At 41.1% G+C, this 21,557-nt stretch overlaps 1 protein-coding gene across 6 annotated transcripts in view; it reads right to left on the minus strand.

The window, feature by feature from the left end:
* Positions 1 to 21,557, minus strand: part of RARB (retinoic acid receptor, beta) — a 424,977-nt gene that overhangs the window by 127,724 nt on the left and 275,696 nt on the right. For 5 of the 6 annotated variants that reach the window (XM_011956243.1, XM_011956250.1, XM_011956247.1 and 2 more), the window contains exon 2: positions 13,455 to 13,603. In XM_011956243.1, coding sequence (XP_011811633.1) covers positions 13,455 to 13,603 — 149 coding nt within the window. Of the gene's footprint in view, positions 1 to 13,454; positions 13,604 to 16,389; positions 16,454 to 21,557 lie in introns of those variants that run through there. The other variant, XM_011956249.1, reaches the window with a different exon arrangement.

Consider the following 21,557-nt stretch of genomic DNA (forward strand, 5'->3'; position numbering starts at 1 on the left):
TATGGAGTATGGGGACTGTAAACTGGCTCAGGGTGCCAGCAGGCTGAAGGAATACCTAACAGGGTAGGATGACTCTGGAAACTGAAAAATAAAAAATATACCACTCTCTCATGCTATTATTCTGAATTTATTTACGTTAATGAGGAATGATACATATAAAAGTAGAGCAGGAGCTTTCAAAAGTATTTCTTATTGAAAATATGACCATAATCCCAAAGCCCCCAGAGATAGCATAGCTCATGTACGATTTGAGTACAACACAGAGAAGTAAGATCCAAACAAAAATTCTCATTTCCCTGAGGAACAGTCAGATGATCCCTACTGGGTTTGACTAATCAGGATAATTTTCCTGACGTGGGGGACTTTCCAGGGCTGTATGAATGGTGATGTTGTGTACTTAGAATTGCTGCTATTTTCAGATTCAAAAGCACAGCGGAGAATTAACATTGCGTGGTCATTCTAGTTTTTCCAAATTTGTTTAACCATGAAAATCCTTTATAAAACCATGGTATTCTCCCCATCGCTGACCTACCTCAGAGTTTTCTACCGCTCATTATTTTAAGGCTCACAGAACCTGAGAAGTACATTTTACACGCTCCAGTTCAGAGTTGCAGCCAACATAAAGGTTTTTCTTTTTTTTTTTTTTCCCGCCCAGACCTAGAAAATACCTCCATAGAAGCAGAATTGAGAGGGTCACCAAAGATTCTGTTTTTTTCTTATTGAAATATTTACTTTGCAAATCCACCAATCTCTGTTATAAGTGAAACATTACATGAAGTCCTGAGAGGGAGGAGGAGCCCATGTTAAAACACAAGGCCTGCCTCAGAAACACCCGAGAACAAGTTAAGAAGTGAAATTCACTGTATATATGCCTTCTCATACATCTTGACACCAGTGAAAAGGAAGCAGACACCCTGGCAGACGGGCCACCTTGACTGTACTGACAAGTTTGGTGACAAGCTTTATAAAAACAGTTCTACCTTGTACATTTGTAAAGCCTGCACTTTGCTGCTTTTGAAATAAAACAAAACCAACCCCAACAAAAATGCCCCAGGCAATAGTGCTGGCCACAGAACTGGTGCCAGAAATCCAGGCAGGACGCTGCTAGCAAAGGAATGTCATCTTTTCAATATGGAACAAGAAACAAGGCTCTAATGGGGCCAGCCTGCCAGAACCCCAGCTTTTCCCCTTCACCCCAGACAATGCTAGCTTTGTACAGGCAGAGACGCACACAGAGTTTTATTCCTCTCTATTTTTTTTTTCAGGGATGAGTTCTAGGGTCTATAGAACAAAATTTTCCCTTCTGGTGTTGCTTATCCATATGACACATTTAATCTTCTTTTCTGAGGTGGAAAAATACTCAATAACAACAACAACAAAAAGACATAGTTCCCAAAAGGCACAAGAGAAATTCTAATCCCAAAGAAACTATTATGGTAGAAGATAGTGACAAGAAGACATTGAGAAGGATGTGTGGTTTTCCTGACATGAGCGTTGTGTTGTGCTGCTATGACTGTTGCACTTCAGGACACGTATTTGATACAACAAGAGAACAGAAAACAACTGTTTCATCTGGTGCTCCATGGAGTGATCTGTTTCCAGAGCTAGAGAGCAAGAACTGGCTTTGCAGGTCCTAATGAGAGACATATGTCAGTCTCCAGCAGCGTGCTTTTCAAAGGGATTTTCTGGGGTCATTTTGTCTACGTGTGATTTTTGCCTTGTGTGATGACACTGGAATCTAACCCCTGATAAAGGTCTACCTCTACTGGGTAAGGATTTCCCAGTTTCTCAAAATGTCAAAGCTGAATGAACTAGGCATACGGGGATGTTTAGAATCACAGGCCTTGACAAGATGGTTTGGTAAGTTTCAGGGAAGCTTATAGAAATGTATTTAAGGAGGTTCCCACAGTAACCATTTCAGTAACAGAAGCGGATTATAAATCAAAACCACAGATGGTAGAATCTGGTCTCATAAAGTTTTAGTTTCCTCATCTGTGAAATGGAGGGTGAAACAATCGATTCCACCTACTTCTCTAACTATGATGAGGATCAAATAAAAAAAACCTATGGCAGAAACTGTTAGCTCGTCACCAAATCCATAATTTCTTTCCATAAAAGTAGGTCTGTACCTGAGCACATGGCTAGACTACATCTCCAAGCTGACCTTGCAGTTGGTTTTGGTCATGTGTCCCATTCAAGCCAATGAGGTATGCCATTCCTGGCCAGGGCTTTTAAGAAGCAGGTGCACTGCCTCCTCCATGCTCTCTTTCCATTCTGGTAGCTAGAATAAGATGATGCTAAGAACCTAAGAGGATGACAAGCTGCAGCACTGGCAGGAGTCCTAATTACTGTGTGGAAGAGAGAAGGCTGCCAATCAGGAGCTGATGTGAGAAAGAAATTCTGTAGCAAACGTTGTACCTTGTGGGGTTTATTTTTACTTCAGCTAAGCCTGGCTTAATTTAATTCCATACATGAAAATGCATTAGAAACACTAAGGCTATAGGAATGTAAGATATAAGACAGTTTTATTATTTCCGTGGTTTTACACAGGTACGTGGGTCGGGAGAGAGGCAACTGTAGAGAGCGGGAAGACCAAGGGCTCTGAGTCCTGCCCTGACAAAGAGAAGCTAGAGGGGGCTGATGAAGAAGGAAAGCCTTCCCAGACAATTTCATTTCATATCACCTCTTTATAGGCGTCCACCCAGGAGAAGGAAATATGGAAAGCTCTCTAACTTTTCTAGTAAAAGGTGGAGAAAGAAAGAGGATAATTGTAATAATAGCAGACTTTTAGTTTGTTATAAGAAAAACAGCAAATGAAAGTGTTCTAGATATTTTCAAACAACAAGCAAAGCAAGCATTTAAACAAGCATTCCTGAACGTTTAACTATTAAAAAATTTATAAGCCCCTTAAAACCACCAAATTAAATAAACTATTTTTACCACGCCAACACAAGGAAACAAAACAAAACAAAACACAGAGTTGCAGGCTAATTCAGAATTCACCCCTCCCTCCAACTTCCTGTTTATTCATATACCAGAAGAAAAAAAAAAAACAGACAGATTTTTCGGTTTTTTCAATCCAAAATCAGTTCTCAATTTGTTAGAAGAAGAAAAGTGTTTTCTCCTTCTGTAGGATTACTAGGAAAAGCTAGATTGTCATTTCAGCTGTCTTGAGGTTCCTCGATATGGAGGTAGAAAATCTAAGTTGAGATTTTTCTTCTCTTTAAAGCACTGACAGCCCTCAATACTCTTCCATTTCGGTATATCATTCCAGCCACTAGTTCTTAAGAGTTTGCCTAAAGATAGTATCAAAGAGAACATATCTTTTGCAATGAAGGTTAACTGAGGTAGAAGGCAGAAATTACTAAGAAATGAGCTAGACTTTGGTCACCAAAGACCTTGTCCTGCTTATAAATAATTCCATGAATGTATCCTCTCAAGCCCTATGTAATTAGATGCAATTCATTATAAAATTAGATAAAATGTATGAAATTAATATACTGTTTGCATTATTATGCAACTATATCTTATTACACGTTATTTATAACTACACTAATTGTTGTATAATTAGATATAACTTACGATAAAAGCACATACGCATTAACGTCCTACTACGTGCCTCCCTATCACTGTGCAAAACCCTAGTAACAAGGCTGTGACAAGAGAGACCTGCCCAGCCCTCCTGGAGTTTATAGCTGACATTAAACTAATGACTTGGTAATAATGACTTAATTTCAATTGTGTTAAATGCTACAAAGGAGAACAATAGCAAATGTAAAAGAGGGGGACCTAATCTGGGGGTTCCAAAGGAAGGCTTCTCTGAGGAAATGATATTTAATGAGTCCTTTTGAATGTCTTTAATATCCTACGGATCCCTAGTTGTTTACACAGGGTTATGCAAAATAAATGTTAGCAGAATGGATAGATTTCCATTTTTCCACGTAACTCTACATAGGCAATTTAATTCTGAGCCCTCTTGCCTTCCAGCCCCATCTTCAACTTTTGCCTGGAACACTCCTCTCCCCTTCCTCATCTGGAAAATGTTTATACATCTATAAAATCACATCTTCTATAAAAGCCTTCCACGAATGTGTCAGAGGGACCCGAGGCTCCTTCTCTGTGCCTGTCAACCCCTTAGCTACAATTGTCACAGCACATGCCACACTGTTTCCTTGCTCATTCGTTCATCCATCCAACGAATATTTACCATTTACCTGTAATCAAGGAGCTTTGCTTTAAAATGCATTTTAAAACTTTTTTTTTCCTTCTTGTTCTCAGCCTTAAAACGTACTTAAAACTTTTTGTTTCCCTCCCTTCCCACTAGACACGCTCTTGTACTACTAGCTTATCTAATTAGACACTTACTTAGAAGTTCCAGGAGCTAATTTTAGAACAAACCAGGTATGGAGACCCAGCTGTGAAACTGCAGAGATGACCTCACAAGGGTTAGTCTACAACCCGGGCATTGCTGAAATGACGACAGGCTACACTCTAGGTGGACCGTGACTCAAGACGGCCTCCGGGACAGAGCACGCAGACCTTGCACCCAGCACCACTCCCACATGCCCCCACCCCTGCTCCACGTTCCCCTTTTTAAGACCCTCTCCACAGCCTAAAGTTTGGAATGGTCTTTTAAAGACTTGAGCCTGGTCATTCCCCAAAGGCCAGAATTTAAATCCTTTTACCACACCTCGCTTCTCGTGTTTTCTGCCTCCAAGCAGCTAGCAGCTGGACTTGAGCCAGTTACATCCCTATTATTGGACGGGCCTGGTTCTGTGTATGTTTTAGGCACTGGGATACAGCATTGGAAAGAAAATACACACAAAACTTTCATTTCTATATCCTGGAGCCTGTCTCATGGAAGGTACTTAATAAATGTCTGATGAATGAATCAGGGAACACATAAATCCTCCATGGTTGGCAGATTATAACAACAGGGAACAGAGAGCCGCTTTTGGGGTCTATGAGGGAATCTACTCTGTGTCATCCAATATAATAATGAACTTTATGGCAGGTTTCATAATTCATTTTAGCTATCACATGTGGCACACGGAGTGTCCTGTTTTTGCTGTCGTCTTGGGTATGTTATTTTGTTCTTCGGGATCAATACTGCAGCAAACTCCTAACACAGAAGCAACTATCAGGGTGGGGAAAGCTAAAAATATTCTCCAAAGAGAGCATCATGTTCATGTTTATCCACTCCAATTAAAAACAACAATGTGGTTTTAAATGGCCTTGGTCACATAAAATCATTAAGCTCATTTAAAGTATTTAATAGAAGTTCTAAAATTAAGTGCAGACATCCATCTTCCTGATTGCAAAACTTTTTGTGACTGAACATTCTGCTTGCTGTCTGCCAGGAAAACCCAGCCCAGCAGCCGAACGCTGTCATGGAGATGAGGGCCTCCCTCTCTTCAGAGGCTAGCAAAACAAAGGCAGATGAGAAAAATGGACAAAATTAGCCCTGAGGGACTGAGGGGGCTAGTGGAGTTTAAACTCTTAAAAGACTGCTTTAAATAGAAGGCTACCAATGTGACCTTCAGCAAGCATTTCCTCTGCGCCCTTGTGGAGAAGACACGCCATCACGGCCGTGCCAGGCCTCACCCCGGGGCCTGCTGCAGGACAGGCTGGACGGTGGCCCCCAAAGGTTGGCTTAGGGATAGGAAGTTTCCACCCATCAAAGGCAAAATGTAGAGAACAAGGACGAAGCTGCGTCTGGGAACGTGCCCCCGTGTGGGTTTTGCCCGCTGTCTCTTCTTGGGAAAGACTGACTGCCTTGTAAGCGCTTCCTTTTTAAATTTTTTGTTGCAGAGATGTCGTTTCTTTTACAAAATGATCAAGACAATATGTTTTTTAAAAATATACCCCTATCTGTTAGTTTTAAATGTGGTGGCCTGTGAAACCCCCACACTAGACCATAACACACCACTGCTTCAGACCTTCTGTCTTAGAGTGGCTGAAGCAGTGGGGCGTTTTCTAACAGGAAAAGCATTTGAATCCCAGCTCTAGCAAAGGCTAGCTGTGTGTCCTCGGCCAAGTTCCTTAACTACTCTGAACCTCTGTTACCTCATCTATAAAATGTGGGTCATGGAGCCTACCTTGCAGAGCTGTTGCGAGAAGTAAATGCACTATGGTTTAAAAAAAAAAAAAAAATGCCCAAATTCCTGGTATACAGAAGGCACCCAACAAGCGTCATTTTCTCCTTCCCTCTACTCCACATTTGGACGTGCAAACACTGGAGACCTCTCACTCCACAAAACCAAGCCCTAACAAGAAATCAGTGCCATTACTGGGTTCACTGCTTTTATGTCTGTATTTGGCATGGGACTCGGTTCAAACTTGTGGATTTGCTTTCATTTTACAGAAAGGCTAAGGCCCAGAGAAGTCAATGGACATAGCCAGGAGAAGTAGAAATGGTCTGAGAATCCAAGTGTTTGGTTTCTGACCTAAAAGGCTTTCTCTCTCTGACTGACACTGCTGGTTCCTTCTCAGCCATGAGATCCCACCTGACCCCCATCACATCAGGCCTCTTTAAAATAGGCCTCTTTCAGGCCCTATAAAATAGAATACCCCTAAATTATTCTTTATCAGACCATTCTGTTTATTGTCTTCCAAATTTGAATTATCATCTGTCCCTTGTATGAGACACTAAATTCCATAAAGAACTTTGTCATGTTCACTGTTGTATCTCCAGCACCCGGCACAGGGCCTGAAACTTAGTAGGTATTCAACAAATATATGCTTAAGGATGAATGATTGGTGAATATGGTTGTCAGAAGAGACTTGCCCATCAAACCAGGGAATAATAGAAGACAGTATGTAATCAAATGCAAACTCTGGTAGGCTCTCCCTTTTGCAAGGCGACTTTGTCACTTCTCCCCTCAGGAGGTAAAGTCTATTTCTTCATCCATAGAATCCAAGCTTAGTCATGTAACTCGTTTGGTCAAGGGGATATTAGCAAATGTGATGCAAGCAGAGGTTGAAGAGTGTTTGAGCCTGGTTATTGTCTTCTCTTACTGATGGGAACCCATCCACCATGTGAAGAAGCCTCGGCTAGGCTAACGGTGAGCAACGACATGGGGAGAGGATCTGGTCATCCTGCCAAGGCCCCAGACATGTGAGTGAGACCATCCTAGACCACCTGACCCAAGCCAAGTCATCCAAGACAAGAAGACCTGTCCAGAATGACAATGAATAATAAATGTCTATTGTTTTAAAACATTAAGCATTTGAGTTATTTGTTAAGCAGAAGCAGCTAACTGATATAACAGCACAGAATATGTTCCAGAAACCTCTCCAAGGTGTGATGCCAGGTATTTCTGGAGGTAGCTCAATTACATGGATATTTCTAATTTCTCTGATTTTGGATGACAGGAAAGTGGGAATTGAGTGTGAATGGAAGGGTGGAGGAATGACCAGACATGGCTTAAAGCTTCTAAGCCATGGAGCCCTGGGCAGGTGGATGTGAACTTCTTTTAGCAGTGTGGAAGTGGAGCAGCAGACCCAGGCCCATAGCCCAGCAAAACCAGCTGGCTTGCCACTTTTGGCATGAGAGCTTTGGGACACCAGCTTCTGAGTTTTAGAAGTTGTAAGAAGAATAACATCATCAAGGGCCAAATCTGGTCCACTGCTTTTGTAAACAAAGTTTTGTTGAAACATAGCCATGCCCATTTTTTTTTTACATATTATCTACAGCACCTTTCATGCTACAATAACAGAGTTGAATAATGACAGCAAAGACCACGTGGCCCTCAAAGCCTAAAATATTTACTACCTGACTCTTTGCAGAAACAATTTGGCAACCCCTGTACTAGGGTAATCCAGGGAGGCTCCATGGAATAGTTGGGTCTTAACCTGAGCCTTGAAGGAAAGAAGCAGTGTTATTTCGGTAGAAAAGAATGGAGAACTGCAGAAAGAACACTACAAAAAGAGTACTAAGATTATAGCTGATGTTACATCACTGTGTGCAAAAGTCATTATAACTTAATGACAAAACGAACAATAGGCTGGGAGCAGTGGCTCACACCTGTCATCCCAGCATTTTGGGAGGCCTAGGTGGGTGGATCACCTGAGGCTGGGAGTTCAAGACCAGTGTGACCAACATGGAGAAACCCCGTCTCTACTAAAAATACAAAATTAGTTGGGTGGGGTGGCACATGCTTGTAAAGCCTGTAATACCAGCTACTCAGGAGACTGAGGCAGGAGAATCACTTGAACCCGGGAGGCAGAGGTTGCAGTGAGCCTAGATCACGCCACTGCACTCTAGCCTGGGCAACAAAGCAAGTGAGACTCTGTCTCAAAAAAAAAAAAAAAAATCAAAACAATAACTAAGCATGTATGTGCCACTTAGTACCTATCACTTAGTATGTGCTAAGTGCTATTCTATATGCTTTATACATAGTAAAAACATTTTATCCTCACAACACTACCATGAGGTAGGTAATATCACCCCCATTTTTTCAGATGAGAAAAAGAGAGAGTTGCACCAAGCTAGTAAGTAGTCTGGCTAGGCCGGGCGCGGTGGCTCAAGCCTGTAATCCCAGCACTTTGGGAGGCCGAGACGGGCGGATCACGAGGTCAGGAGTTTGAGACCATCCTGGCTAACACGGTGAAACCCCGTCTCTACTGAAAAATACAAAAAGCTAGCCGGGCGAGGTGGCGGGCGCCTGTAGTCCCAGCTACTCGGGAGGCTGAGGCAGGAGAATGGCGTAAACCCGGGAGGCAGAGCTTGCAGTGAGCTGAGATCCAGCCACTGCACTCCAGCCCGGGCGACAGAGCAAGACTCTGTCTCAAAAAAAAAAAAAAAAAAAAAGTAATCTGGCTAGAATTCAAATCCCAGCATTCTCACTCTAGACTTCACATTCTTCAAAAGCTATAAAAATGGAAATGGAAAATATGATTAAGGCCAAAATTTTTCATTACATTTTAGCTATGAGCAATAAGACTGTTTTCCAAAGACATTATTTTATTTTGTCCTATTATTTTCTTTTTAATATATATATTTTTTTATACTGTTAAACATTCTTGGCTAACCACACGGCACATTCATTTTGTGTGCTCTTTGTCCCCTACACAAAAACTGCCATTGCTCAGCTGGAAACCCCCTAAACGGGACATCCCTACCGTGTGTCTAGTGGTTATGCCGCCATGGTAATGCTGTGTCAATATAGCAGCCACTGACCATTCATTCCCAGAGATGGACCACACCCATTTGTTAAATTCTGACCACCATCATATGGCTGCAGCAGAGGCTGAGACTGTCCACCCAGTCCCTAGGAGGACAGAAAGTTCTCTTCCCCAAATAATAGTCAATTAGGTCATCCTGGTTATGACAGGCAGAAGCCGCTGTAGGCATTACTTCTTGAAGATATACCAGGCTCTGGGAGCCCTACTTTAGAGCGGAGGTTCTCAGCTTACAGTAGTAATCTTTGATTTCCAGCCAAAGTTGGGCCAGTTTCTACAGGTCAACCAGGGGCCTGTGGTGCATCTGCTGGTATCCTAAAATGATATCACACACTGGGCCCATAGTAAATATCAAATTAAATACAGGCAGAATTCAAGAAGAAAAGTTGCTTCTGGATTCATTACCTTATTATATCACAAGGGAGAGATTCCTAATAGATAGTTTCCAAAAGGATTAACTTTTTACAGATTACTAGATAATAACTTTTTCTAGAGGGTATTTTGGCAATCTGATTCAAAAGCCTTAAAAATATACAAAGCCACTGATCTAAAAATTCCACTTACACTACTTTATCCTAAGGAAATTTTTATCCTAAGGAAATTTTCAGAGATATACCTAAAGGCCATACATTAAAGTGTTATTTACAATTGAAAAAAACTATAAGCACCTTAATTAGTTAAATAAATTATGACATAACCATAAACTACTATATTAATTGTATAACCATAAAAGCTATGCAGTTGCTTAAATTTGGGTCATAAAATATTATTAAAGATTAAGTTAAAACCAGTATACAACACAAAATTTCATTTTTCTGAAACAATAACAATATGCATATACTTATAGAACAGCTGAGTTTTACAGGGGTTCTCTCCCAGGGTAGGATCATGGTTGTTTTAATTTTCTATTTTTATACAATAAATTCTATACTGTATTGATAATTTTTTTAAATGACAATAAAATTATATTTAATTTTTTTTTTTTTTTGAGACAGAGTCTTGCTCTGTCTCCCAGGCTGGAGTGCAGTGGCCAAATCTCAGCTCACTGCAAGCTCCTCCTTTTGGGTTCACACCATTCTCCTGCCTCAGCCTCCCAAGTAGCTGAGGTGCCCGCCACCTCGCCTGGCTAGTTTTTTGTATTTTTTAGTAGAGACGGGGTTTCACCGGGTTAGCCAGGATGGTATCGATCTCCTGACCTCATGATCCACCTGTCTTGGCCTCCCAAAGTGCTGGGATTACAGGCTTGAGCCACCGCGCCCAGCCTATATTTAATTTTTTAAAAGTTATATTTCTTTTTCTTTGTCTGTTACATTTTACTGTTACCTCCTCCTGCTTCTCAGTTCTGTGAATTTTGTCACTCTATTTTCCCAGCAAGCTTAAATGTAGACCAAGTCTTTCTCAATGCCCAGGGAGAAGGGCGATCCACCCACAATATAAAAAGTATCAAATTCAACTGGTTGTCAAACTCACCTGACCTTATTGGGTTTATAGCTCTATTAAAAAAATACACCATAAAATGACTCTGTATCACTTAACTGAGTTTATCAAAGTTGTTTGTGCTGGTATGTGTTTTGTTTTTATTGGTTTTTTTCCTAAAAAGAGTCAAAATCCCAAACTAAGGTCAGACAACTCACTGACTATAAGCTGATTAAAGCAGTTTGTTCTATACAGATCGTGAAACAGCTTCATATGCAGCTCCTAGTATGTGCCACAGAGACACGCTGGATAATGACGAGAGCAGGTAGGCTGAATTACAGCAGACCTCATTCAGACTTCTGGACATGAGATGACTTAACATTTTTCAGAAATAAAGAAGTAACTTTTCATTTACTTTTCAAATAAACATTAGAAAATGATTTATTTATATATTGCACAACAAGTGGACAAAATGAACTAGCTATTCCACTGAAACCTTTCCAAATCTCAGGATAAATTTAAGTAGGTTCCGCTAGGGGTTACTAATAATAAGGCAATAATTGAATGAACAAACGTCTTGCTTTTTAGTCAGTTGCCAACTGGTTGCCCATATAACTTTCCTGACTACCATGTCAAAATCTACTGGAGAAAAGAGAATTGCCATAAAATAGCACAATCCCAGAGGCACAGAGATCTTCCTAAGCCTTTAATGAATTTCCCAAAACTGGCCTTACCTTATTATATTAATAAACCATAATAAATATGTGTATTTCAATGATTTGAAAAGATAGGAAAAACTCACAAAATTACTTTGAGGGGTTGAGTGACAGTTATGCATTTGTTCAGTCTTTAAGCACCCACTATATGCCAGACTGTGTGTGACATGCTGAGCAGTGGAGCTAGGGTCCCCATCCACTTTGTGTTCATAGGCAATCAGACATGCAGTACAGTAGTCTAATTACAAAAATGACACCCATGCCCCCTGGCCCCTCCATATCTATATCACTTATTACTTTGAAGCTCTGCCCATTAAGAAATTGAGTGGGGCTGGATGTGGTGACTCACACCTGTATTCCCAGCACTTTGGGAGGCCAAGGTGGGAGGATCACTTGAGCCCAGGAATTCAAGACCAGCCTGGGCAACATACGTGAGACCCCATCTCTACAAAAAAGTTTTTTCAAGTTGACAGATTAGTTTTATTTTATTTAAAAGAAGAACAAAAGTTGAGTTTATGTTCCTACCTACTGAGTCTAGGCTGACCTTACGACTTGCTTTGGCCAATAGTGTGGCAGAATTGGTAATGAGATGCTTCTTAGCCTAAGCCTCTGGAGACCTTATGTGCTTTTGTTCTGTCTTCTGGAACCCTGCCTCTGTGAACAAGCCAGGGCCAGCCTGATGGAAATGAGGGATCACATGGAGGAGAGCTGAGTCTCCCCAGCCCACAGTCAGCACCCCCAGAGGCAGAGCCAACTAGCTAACCTACAACTGCCCAGAGATACATGGTGGAGCTTCGCCAATTCCAGATGAACCATGCAGATGAGTCTGGCTGAAACTGCTGACCCACAGAATTGCAGGCTAAATAAAGAATTATTGTCTTAAGCCATTTAGTTTAGGATGGTTTGTTATACAACAGTGCCTAACCAATATATACAGTTCAGTGCTAACTCTGATAAGTCAAATACAAAATGCCATGGAGTACCTGTAACGTTATTCCAACATGTTAACGATTACAAATGAATCACGCAATTTAGATGTATAAACAACAGATCTAAACAACCATCTAGAGAGGACTTCAAGAAACTATATATCTAGGAAAGGGCTAGTTCAAGAGAGCCATAGTTCCTTTGAGAAATTTTTTATGGATGAGTTAGTTATATTTGCCTTTGAAGTCATTGTTCCTTTTCTTTCTTGAAAAAAAGAAGCTCTTTCACTCAATTAAGACTGTTGGACTTGATAACAATTGTCTTGCTTGATTCAAAGCAGCCATATACTACTCCCTGACACATGTTCAGCCTCCAGTATTCTGTAGGCAGGAATTTTAAATCCAGCTCCCCTTAATTTATGACACACATACAGTAGCAAGTCCCTACAGGCTGAAAATCAAACTGTAATTCAAAGGCCACAGAGCTGAGGAAAACAGCCAGGAGATAAATCCCAGTTTCAACCTTGGATTCCCTGCAAGTTGATTCAGTGGACTGTCAGTCATATTCAAAAATAAAATAAAACTGCAGACACCAGACGGCCTGTTCCAAAGAGAAACAGAATGATACTTCTCAGGATTCTTCCAACCAGTTCTTTGTTTTTGTTTGTTTGTTTTTTGAGACAAAGTCTCGCTCTGTTGTCCAGGTTGCAATGCAGTGGTGTGATCTGGGCTGGCTGCAACCTCTGCTTCCCGGTTTCAAGTGATTCTCATGTCTCAGCCTCCTAAGTAGCTGGGACTAGAAGCACCAGTCACCCATGCCTGGCTAATTTTTGTATTTTTAGTAGAGATGAGGCTTTGTCATGTTGGCCAGGCTGGCCTCAAACTCCTAACCTCAAGTGATCGCCCACTTTGGCCTCCCAAAGTGCTGGGATTACAGGCATGAGCCATCACACCTGGCCTAGCCAGTTCTTATCATCTAAAAAGAATTGTTATGTGGGGGTATTTTAAGGGCCTTAAAACCTTTGACCCAGAAGTTTCTGAATTTTAAACCAAAGATCTATAAGGAAGTAATAAAAACCACCAAATATAACAATTCACCACACTGATGGGAGGTGATGTTACACATCCAGCCCATTTTTGGAACTGGGTAGGTCACCTCCAGAAAGTACAAGGAGAATGAGAGTTCATCAGGCACAGAGGTGTGAAAACTCACCTTACATCCCTCACAGGCGCTGACCCCATAGTGGTACCCTGATGACTTGTCCTGGCAGACGAAGCAGGGTTTGTACACTCGAGGGGGAGGAAGTGGAGATGGGGGGCTTGGGACGAGTTCCTCAGAGCTGGTGCTCTGTGTTTCAATTGCTATAATAGAGATGGGGTAGAGGGAGAAAAAAGAGAAGACGTATTTTAGTTCATTACTTTTTTCAACAGTGAATTCATATGCTTCTGCCCCAAATTCAGCAATAACACTAGCAGGGATGAGCTCATAAAAACAGCTGTCATTGTAGGCTCAGCAGTGGTGACACTGACATTGATGTGGTGCTCTACGGTTTACAAAGCAGTCTCATACATCTCTCACTTGTAGTCCACAGCTCACACAGCACTGTGAGGGCCATGGTTTGTTATCACAATTTTACCCACAATAGAAACAGAAACTCAGAGGAAGGAAGCAACTTGTCTAAGATCAACAGAGCAATGGTAGAGCCAAGACACAAATTCAGATAATCATACTACAAACCCCAGTAGCTTCTGATTCATGTAGAGTCTCAAATGACTTGACCTTGTTGCTCACTTAACCAAAAGTAAATTTCCTTTGGGCCGGGTGTGGTGGCTCATACCTGTAATCCTAGCACTTTGGGAGGCTGAGGCAAGTGGATCACCTGAGGTCAGGAGTTCGAGACCAGCCTGGCCAGCATGGTGAAACCCCATCTCTAATAAAATACAAAAATTAGCCAGGTGTGGTGGCGTGCACCTGTAATCCCAGCTACTCAGGAGGCTGAGGCAGGAGAATCACTTGAACCCAGGAGGCAGAGGTTGCAGTGAGCTGAAATCGTGCCATTGAACTCCAGCCTGGACAACAGAGCAAGACTCTGCCTCAAAAAATAAATTAATTAATTAAAATTTTTAAATTTTCCTTTGGACAAATGAAGAAAATGCCCAAATTGTTCATTCAACAAGTGTATTGGGATAGTCTTTAGCATGATGCAGCCATAACTGATCTTCATTAATAACAATATGGGTAAGACCCTTGCTACTCAAAGAAGGCTCCTTGGGCCAACATGCATCAGCATCACTTAAGATCTTATTAGAAAAATAGTATCAGGTCCCAGCTCAGGTCTGTGGAATCTGAAATCTGCATTTTGATGAAATCCGCAGATGACTAAATGTACAATTAACGTTTGAGAAGCAGTAGGTTAAACCTAATGATGACACAGAGTGGTGCGATTCATTTTTAAGTCATGTTACTCTTTAATCTAGATTTAAAAAAACATAATCCTCTATACTGTTATCTAATCACCCAAATTCCATGGGAAATGGGAGTTCACAAAATATAAGAACAGGGTGTTCTCCTACCCCTAATTCTCCAGGGTTGTACTCAGAATCAAAGCAAGAACTGGCTCTACTTCTATCACAGGTAAACATGCTCATAAAATAAGACAGAAATCAGGAAGGGGAATTAAAAGTGGTTAAATAATGTTCCAGAATCCTCTAGTCTCCAAATTGCTTTTCAATACACAGTATAGTTCCCAGAATATAGTTTCCAGTTGCCCTACTGCTTATAATCTCCCAGAGTAGATATTCTCCTGACTGGATTATCCTGAAGGCGAGCTTTTAGCAAGTCAGGTCAACTCTACCCACTATATTTACTGTTAATCCATCCCCATATCACTATCCTGCTACCACACCACGCTAGTAATCCACCACCACCTCTCACAACTGCTGTAATAGCTTCTTCATTGATTCCTTCATGCCCCTTCTTCCTACCTAGGGTCTAGTCTTCAAACAAGCAGTCAAGATAGTTGTTTAAATGTTAAAATCCATCTCTTTCACTTGCCTATCTAAAGTCCTCCAATAGCCACCAATTAGATGAAAGTCAGACTCTTTAGTATGTTCTACAAGGCTTTTAATCATATGGCCTTTTAGCAGCATCACTGCCTTCAGTGAGTCCCCGAATTTATTGAGTTCTATATAATTGGCATCTATTCTGTCTTCTGAATAGGCTAAACTCTCATACCAATGGAGGCTATTGCAATAACTATTTGTCCTTTCTGGAAATTCTTAGACCTTCAAATATCTGGTTGTTTTTCATTTCTTAGATCTCAAAGCAAATGTTTCCTTCCCAGAGATGAGTTCTGTCATTAAAATGCCCCTCTCCTCTCCATTCCTGGTCACACTGTCTCACTATTTTATTTCCATAAAACCCTAACCAGTGTTCAAATTTTAGATGTCTGTATATAATTTTATATTCTACATGTGCCACTCCCCATACTCTGAATGTTGAGTTTCAGAAGGCAAAGAAACTCACCTGCATTATGTACACCTGTGTTCCAGGACTAGATGAGGTCCTGGCACATGGTAGATAATCAGTATTTATTGAATTAGCACATGAACGTTTTCCTTTTCCTTTTTCTTCCTCATTTTGAGCACTAAGTGCCCCTCTAAGTTGTTAAATGAGAAAATTAAACCAAATAGCTCTTATACTCCTTTGCTTCCTTAAAAAAGTAATTAATTAGCCCTTTGGAACAGAATCAACTATAATTATAGTATTTTCATAATTCAGAAGAATCTTGGAATGAATTCATTTGAGTAGTGCAGGTCCTAGTAGATAAATCTGTTATAGTCTTTAGTGGTTAGATCCGAGGTATCTAGGATGAAGATAGCAATCTTGAGTACGTTATTTCTGGCAAATAGGAAGCCCTTACTTTGAATAAGTTGGCACAGTGGTAGCAACTGTTTTATAGAAGGGTTGGCATCCGAGATGTCACTAAAGCTTATCAGCTATCAAGCAGTAGATGCAAAAGCCTTCTTCACACGGAACTAATCAGCTTCACTGAAAGCAAATTAATAAGAAAACACTATGTGCTAAAATTACAAAACAATGTATCACTCTCTGTTAAAAATCTAAGAAAACATACACACAGAATCACCCACAATCTTTTCACTGTGTACGACCTTCCAGAATTTTTTTCTATGCACATAAATGTTTTGAGTTTGTCTGCTAATGTGGAATTATACTGAGATTGCTAGGGACTTTGTTTAACCTATGATGTCATCAATTTATTTCCTTGTCGATAAATATTTTTCACAGAAAACATTCCATTGTGATGAACATCTTTGTAGCTAATCTCAGCACATCTTTATTTCCTTCAAATACACTACTGAAGGGTATTTATCAGATCAAAAGTTATTTTATAAATATTTTGTTTTTAATGCATGTTGATAAACTGACTTCTAGAAAGGCTGTGTGGATTTACACCCCTGATATCAACATAAGTGATCCCCTCCCCAGATGCCTCTCAGACCTTTTGGAGTGGTTTGATTTGTGTGCTTCTACTTCCATCCATGTGCTTCAACAACTGACAGAGTCATGTCGTCACCACTGTGATCAGTCTCCCATTGAGTTCTTCACAGAAGGAAGGTGGGGAGGGGTGTGTTTTAAGGTTCTACTCACTCGTGTAGAACTGCTAATCTGGCTTGTCTAGGAAAGTTGTAAATAGAATTCTGGTGGGGCTGGAATCAGCTGTCAGAGCTATGCCCTGAATTTCAAAAGTGGGTAGTAATTTTCATAAATATGCCACTTCAAACACATGCACTGAAGGGAGTCCAGCATTTCATCTTCCCAAAGAAAGGAAACAAAATTGTGCATAATTTAATACCCAAAAAACTTGGGGCAAAGCACACAAAAAAACGTGAAGTCTATTGGACGTTAAAGATCCCAAAACATTTTGCAAAGATTGGATCTTTTCCTACGGATAAGAGTCATTTATAACAAATGAATGAATCCAGAAGGCTTTTCCTGAACAGTTGCCATGAATGAAAATGTTCTATTGTAAGTAATCAATAGTGAGAGCCCTGGACTTTTATTTAGGTTGTGGTGATTTCACCAGTAATTCTAGGAACTTTCTCATATGAGTACAATAGATTCTCAGACTGTTCATGTGTTCAATCATTTGTTTGGCTGAGTGACATAACATGCCAGGCATTGCGTTATACGCTATGGACAGTGATAGTATATAATCCCTTATCCTCGACAAATTTGGCCTAATAGAGAATAAACCAACCATTACAATACAGTGGGTTCCAAACTTGGCTGCACACTAGAACCAGCTGGGGAGCTTTTAAACATCCTAATGACCAAGTTGTATCCCAGATCTATCATATATATAAATGTATATACACACACATTTTTTTTCAAGTATCACCCTCAAAATTGATGGTCAGTGGTCTTTTATTTCCTCTATGTGGCCTATAACACTGAGAACAATGCAAGGAAAAAAAAACATTTTCAGTGGTATAGTCCATCAGATCACCAAAGCTTGCCTCAGGCGAACATGCCAAGACAAGTCCTAGAATTACAACCAGGATATGGCATCAATATAAAAGATTTGTACTTTAATGCAATCTCTTGTCTTTTTGGTAAGGTAGCAAAAACATACTTTGGGAAAGTTTCTTAGAGCTCCTTTTCTTTTTCTGCCTTCCTCCACTACCACCCCCCCCACCCAAGAAAGTCAGTGGGAAACAAGCAGGGAGGCAGCCGGTGGCTTTCCTTTTACCAGTCATTTTTGGTATTTAAGGTAGATACAGAGTACTCAGCCATTGATCTGTTCACTGTCATCCTGCTGAAATCAATAATCTATTAGTCCCTTTAAATTAGAGTTAGATTCATCAAAATACCCTTGAGAGGCCTCAAACATTTTGTTCCTTATTCCAGGCAAGCACAATCAGTCTATGGAATGATAAAAGTTTTGCTGGAAAACTCTGCCGGCTCAGCAGACAATGTGTTCTGTATTAGCTCATTCAGCGATCTCAGGCAGGCCAAAAAAGCAGTTTTTAGACTTCCCAGGGGGAAAAAAGGCTTGTGTCATTCAATAAAACAACTACACTGCAGCCATCCTGATGTGATTTCAGTTTGGAGAAGCAGTCTTTGAGGAATAATTCGGATCTGCTTTTTGTCTCCTGCTTTTATTTATTTCCTTGCCTACTTATGGACTTACTCAGTTCTGTTTGCTGATTGAATGCCCAACAAGCAGCAGCCTCCAATGTGGCATCCAAACTGCTAACCAGATGGGCTGCCCTGCTTCGTCAGGGAATGGGCAAGTCAGAGGAACTTCTGCTACTCCGGTGAGATGGATGCTTGGCTCTGTGGGTCCCCGCCCAGAGCACAGTCAGCACCAGTGATGCTGAGAGGGCTGCTCTGAACTGCACACATGAGTGGAGATGGTGAGCCTCAGGGAAGATGAGAATGAACCAAACCTGCAGCATCGTCGGAAGCTTCTAGCCCCTATTTTAGACCTCTCCACCCCCACAACATACAGGTAACTATCAGTAAGGGAAGCAAAGCTAGAATCCCCTTCCTTGTATAATAAATTAGTCATGGGACTCATTTGCCTTTAAATCAATATTCCTCAAAGTGTGGTCTGCAGCAGGAGAATTCTTGAGATTAGGGAGGACATTTGCTTTAAATTCGTGTTTTTCAGACTATCAATGGTGAAGCACCATTTCTTAGTCTTTCCCCCAATCCCTCATGGATTGATAAAATTCAATACAAATGAATCTCCAGGAAATAGGAGTCAAGGAAAAATAAAGACGTCCAAAGCACGAGCTCCAGCTTTTTTAAAAAAAATTTGATTTAACGGACATAAAATAACCCTGTCAAATAGCTGCAGAAGTTTTGAAACACTTGCTCTCAATGTCTGAACTTCTCTCATTGCGGACGGGCACAGGTCTCTGGATTGCATTTTGAGAAACAGTCTTCTAAAAAGACTTCAAACTCAGAAGTTGTTTGCAGACAAAACAAAAACAAGGCTAAACAAAATCTCCGACTGGGATGGTACAAAAGCAGAATTCCCGAGTTCCCACTGCCGAAGCTGTCTTAAACACTGCCACAACTCTCAGGTTGATTCACTCCCAAAAGAAAAGAAATTAACATTGCTGCCTGTTAAGAGGACTTGGCACTTACGAATTTAACTCACCTGAGAAAACACAGTATAAATGTCCTTGTTGTTACAACACACCTGAGTGTCATTTAAACACACAGAAAGTCTTCGACAATAGCTCCCTTCACAATTCCTTACATGCTTGGCATTTTTCTAAAGGTTAGATTAAGTAGCAGATAACACTTTTAAGATAGCTCAGTATACTTTTTTTTCTTCTTCTTTGTGAGAGCTAATTTACGGCTGGCTAAACCATGTTGACAGATTTCAGGATTTTAGGTTGGGTCTGATTACAGGCAGGCAGGCAGGCATCATGCATTAGGAAAGCCCAGCCTTTTTACTAGAACCTTCTATGATTAAGATAGTATTTTAATGCACTCTCTGGGCAGCTGAGCTTTAAAAGAAAAAGGAGTTGTAAAGCAAAAGACATTTCCTGCATGGCCCTAGGGGAATTTTGAGCCCAGAACTCCGAATCCCGGTGGAAGGGAGTCATTTCAGCTAATTAAGGGAGAAGAGCAAAGTTGGATTTGGTCAAAATGTTCGTTTGGACTTCATTTTTGTTGGCACCAAAGAAGGCCGATCTGGATTTTTTTCTCCCTTTTTCTGTGGATTCACTGCAGGCCTGCAAAGCCTACAGCTCACATACATTAGGGAGAGAGTCAAAGGAAACGCCAAAGTTCAACTAAAGTACAAGTAATTAGAACCAGATTCTCCGCTGTTTGCGTGTGCGCATGCGTGTATGAATGTGTGTGTAGACATTTTATTAAAATGTAATTTACATGCATCCAAACATTTGGGGCACGGAAAGACTCCATACTGTCACTCACTTAACTTTTATGTCGCCTTTTCAGGAGAGGATCTGCTTTTAATCATGTTTCAGGAGAAACGGTTTGCACACACATGGGTTTTGCAAATCTGTGAATCGCATCCTGAAATTAGGTAATTGCCAAACAAGAAAAACTCTGCTTTGAAATCTTGCCTTACTCTGCTGCTGGCTTTGTTATTATTAAGCAGCTCCAAGATTAGTCCCGGGTTTGGGGTGGCTAGGGAGGGAGGAGGATGGGGAGTGAAGGAAAATATCCTTGTGGGGCTTTGGCAGTCTTGACTCAGTAACCTGCCCGTGACCCTGAAGAAGTGTGTGTTTGCCCGGGTCACCAGGGATCCTGGCCGAGGGCTGCAGCTGGGTTGTGAGAAACCCTGCTTTTCTGACCACACATGCAACAGGTGCTGAACATAGGCAGGAGACAAAAGGAAGGGCTAGGGGAAAGATTTTGGTTTTGAGTCTTTAGTAAAGCCTTGCTCTGCCAAGTGTGGTCCTGGACCAGCAGCATCAGCATCACCTGGAAACTTGTTAAAATGTAGAATCTTGGCCCGGCACAGTGGCTCACACCTGTAATCCCAGCACTTAATCTGAGTCAGGCAGATCACCTGAGGTTGAGAGTTCAAGACCAGCCTGACCAACATGGAGAAACCCCGTCTCTACTAAAAATACAAAATTGGCCGGGCATGATGGCGCATGCCTGTAATCCCTGCTACTCGGGGGGCTGAGGCAGAAGAATTGCTTGAACCCGGGAGGCGGACGTTGCAGTGTCCTGAGATCGTGCCATTGCACCCCAGCCTGCGAAACAAGAGTGAAACTCCATTTCAAAAAAAAAAAAAAAAAGGCAGAATCTTGGCCCCACCCCAGAAATGCAGAATCAGAATAGGCATCCTAACAAAACCCCTTGATCATTTTTATGCACATCGATGTTTGAGACACCCTAACATAAAAAATGTCTTGTTATTGTCCTAACCTTCCTGTAATCCCATTTTGCTGAGTTAATTTAGCATCAGAACTCTGTCAACTTGCCCTTTGCACAGGTCCTTACTAAATACTCCACCTTGTTAAGTACTTAATGCATTAAGATCTTCAGGCTGTGTGTGTTTATGCTCATCATAAACCAGAAGTCTTCATTCACTCTCACAGAATTTTGGCAGTGGCTTTTAGTTGGCAGTGTGTTCAAAGTTGTACCAGAAGAGCCTGAACTAATAGTAATTACTATTTACTGAGCGCCTACTGTGTTAGGGGCCATGCAAAGTGCTTAATAGACATTAGTTCATTTACTCCTTCCCCATACCATGTGGAGGAGAGGGAGAACTGAGCACCTTAGAATTAGGAAATT

This window comes from Colobus angolensis, unplaced genomic scaffold (genome assembly GCF_000951035.1).
Source record: "Colobus angolensis palliatus isolate OR3802 unplaced genomic scaffold, Cang.pa_1.0 Scaffold411, whole genome shotgun sequence".
NCBI lineage: Eukaryota > Metazoa > Chordata > Mammalia > Primates > Cercopithecidae > Colobus > Colobus angolensis.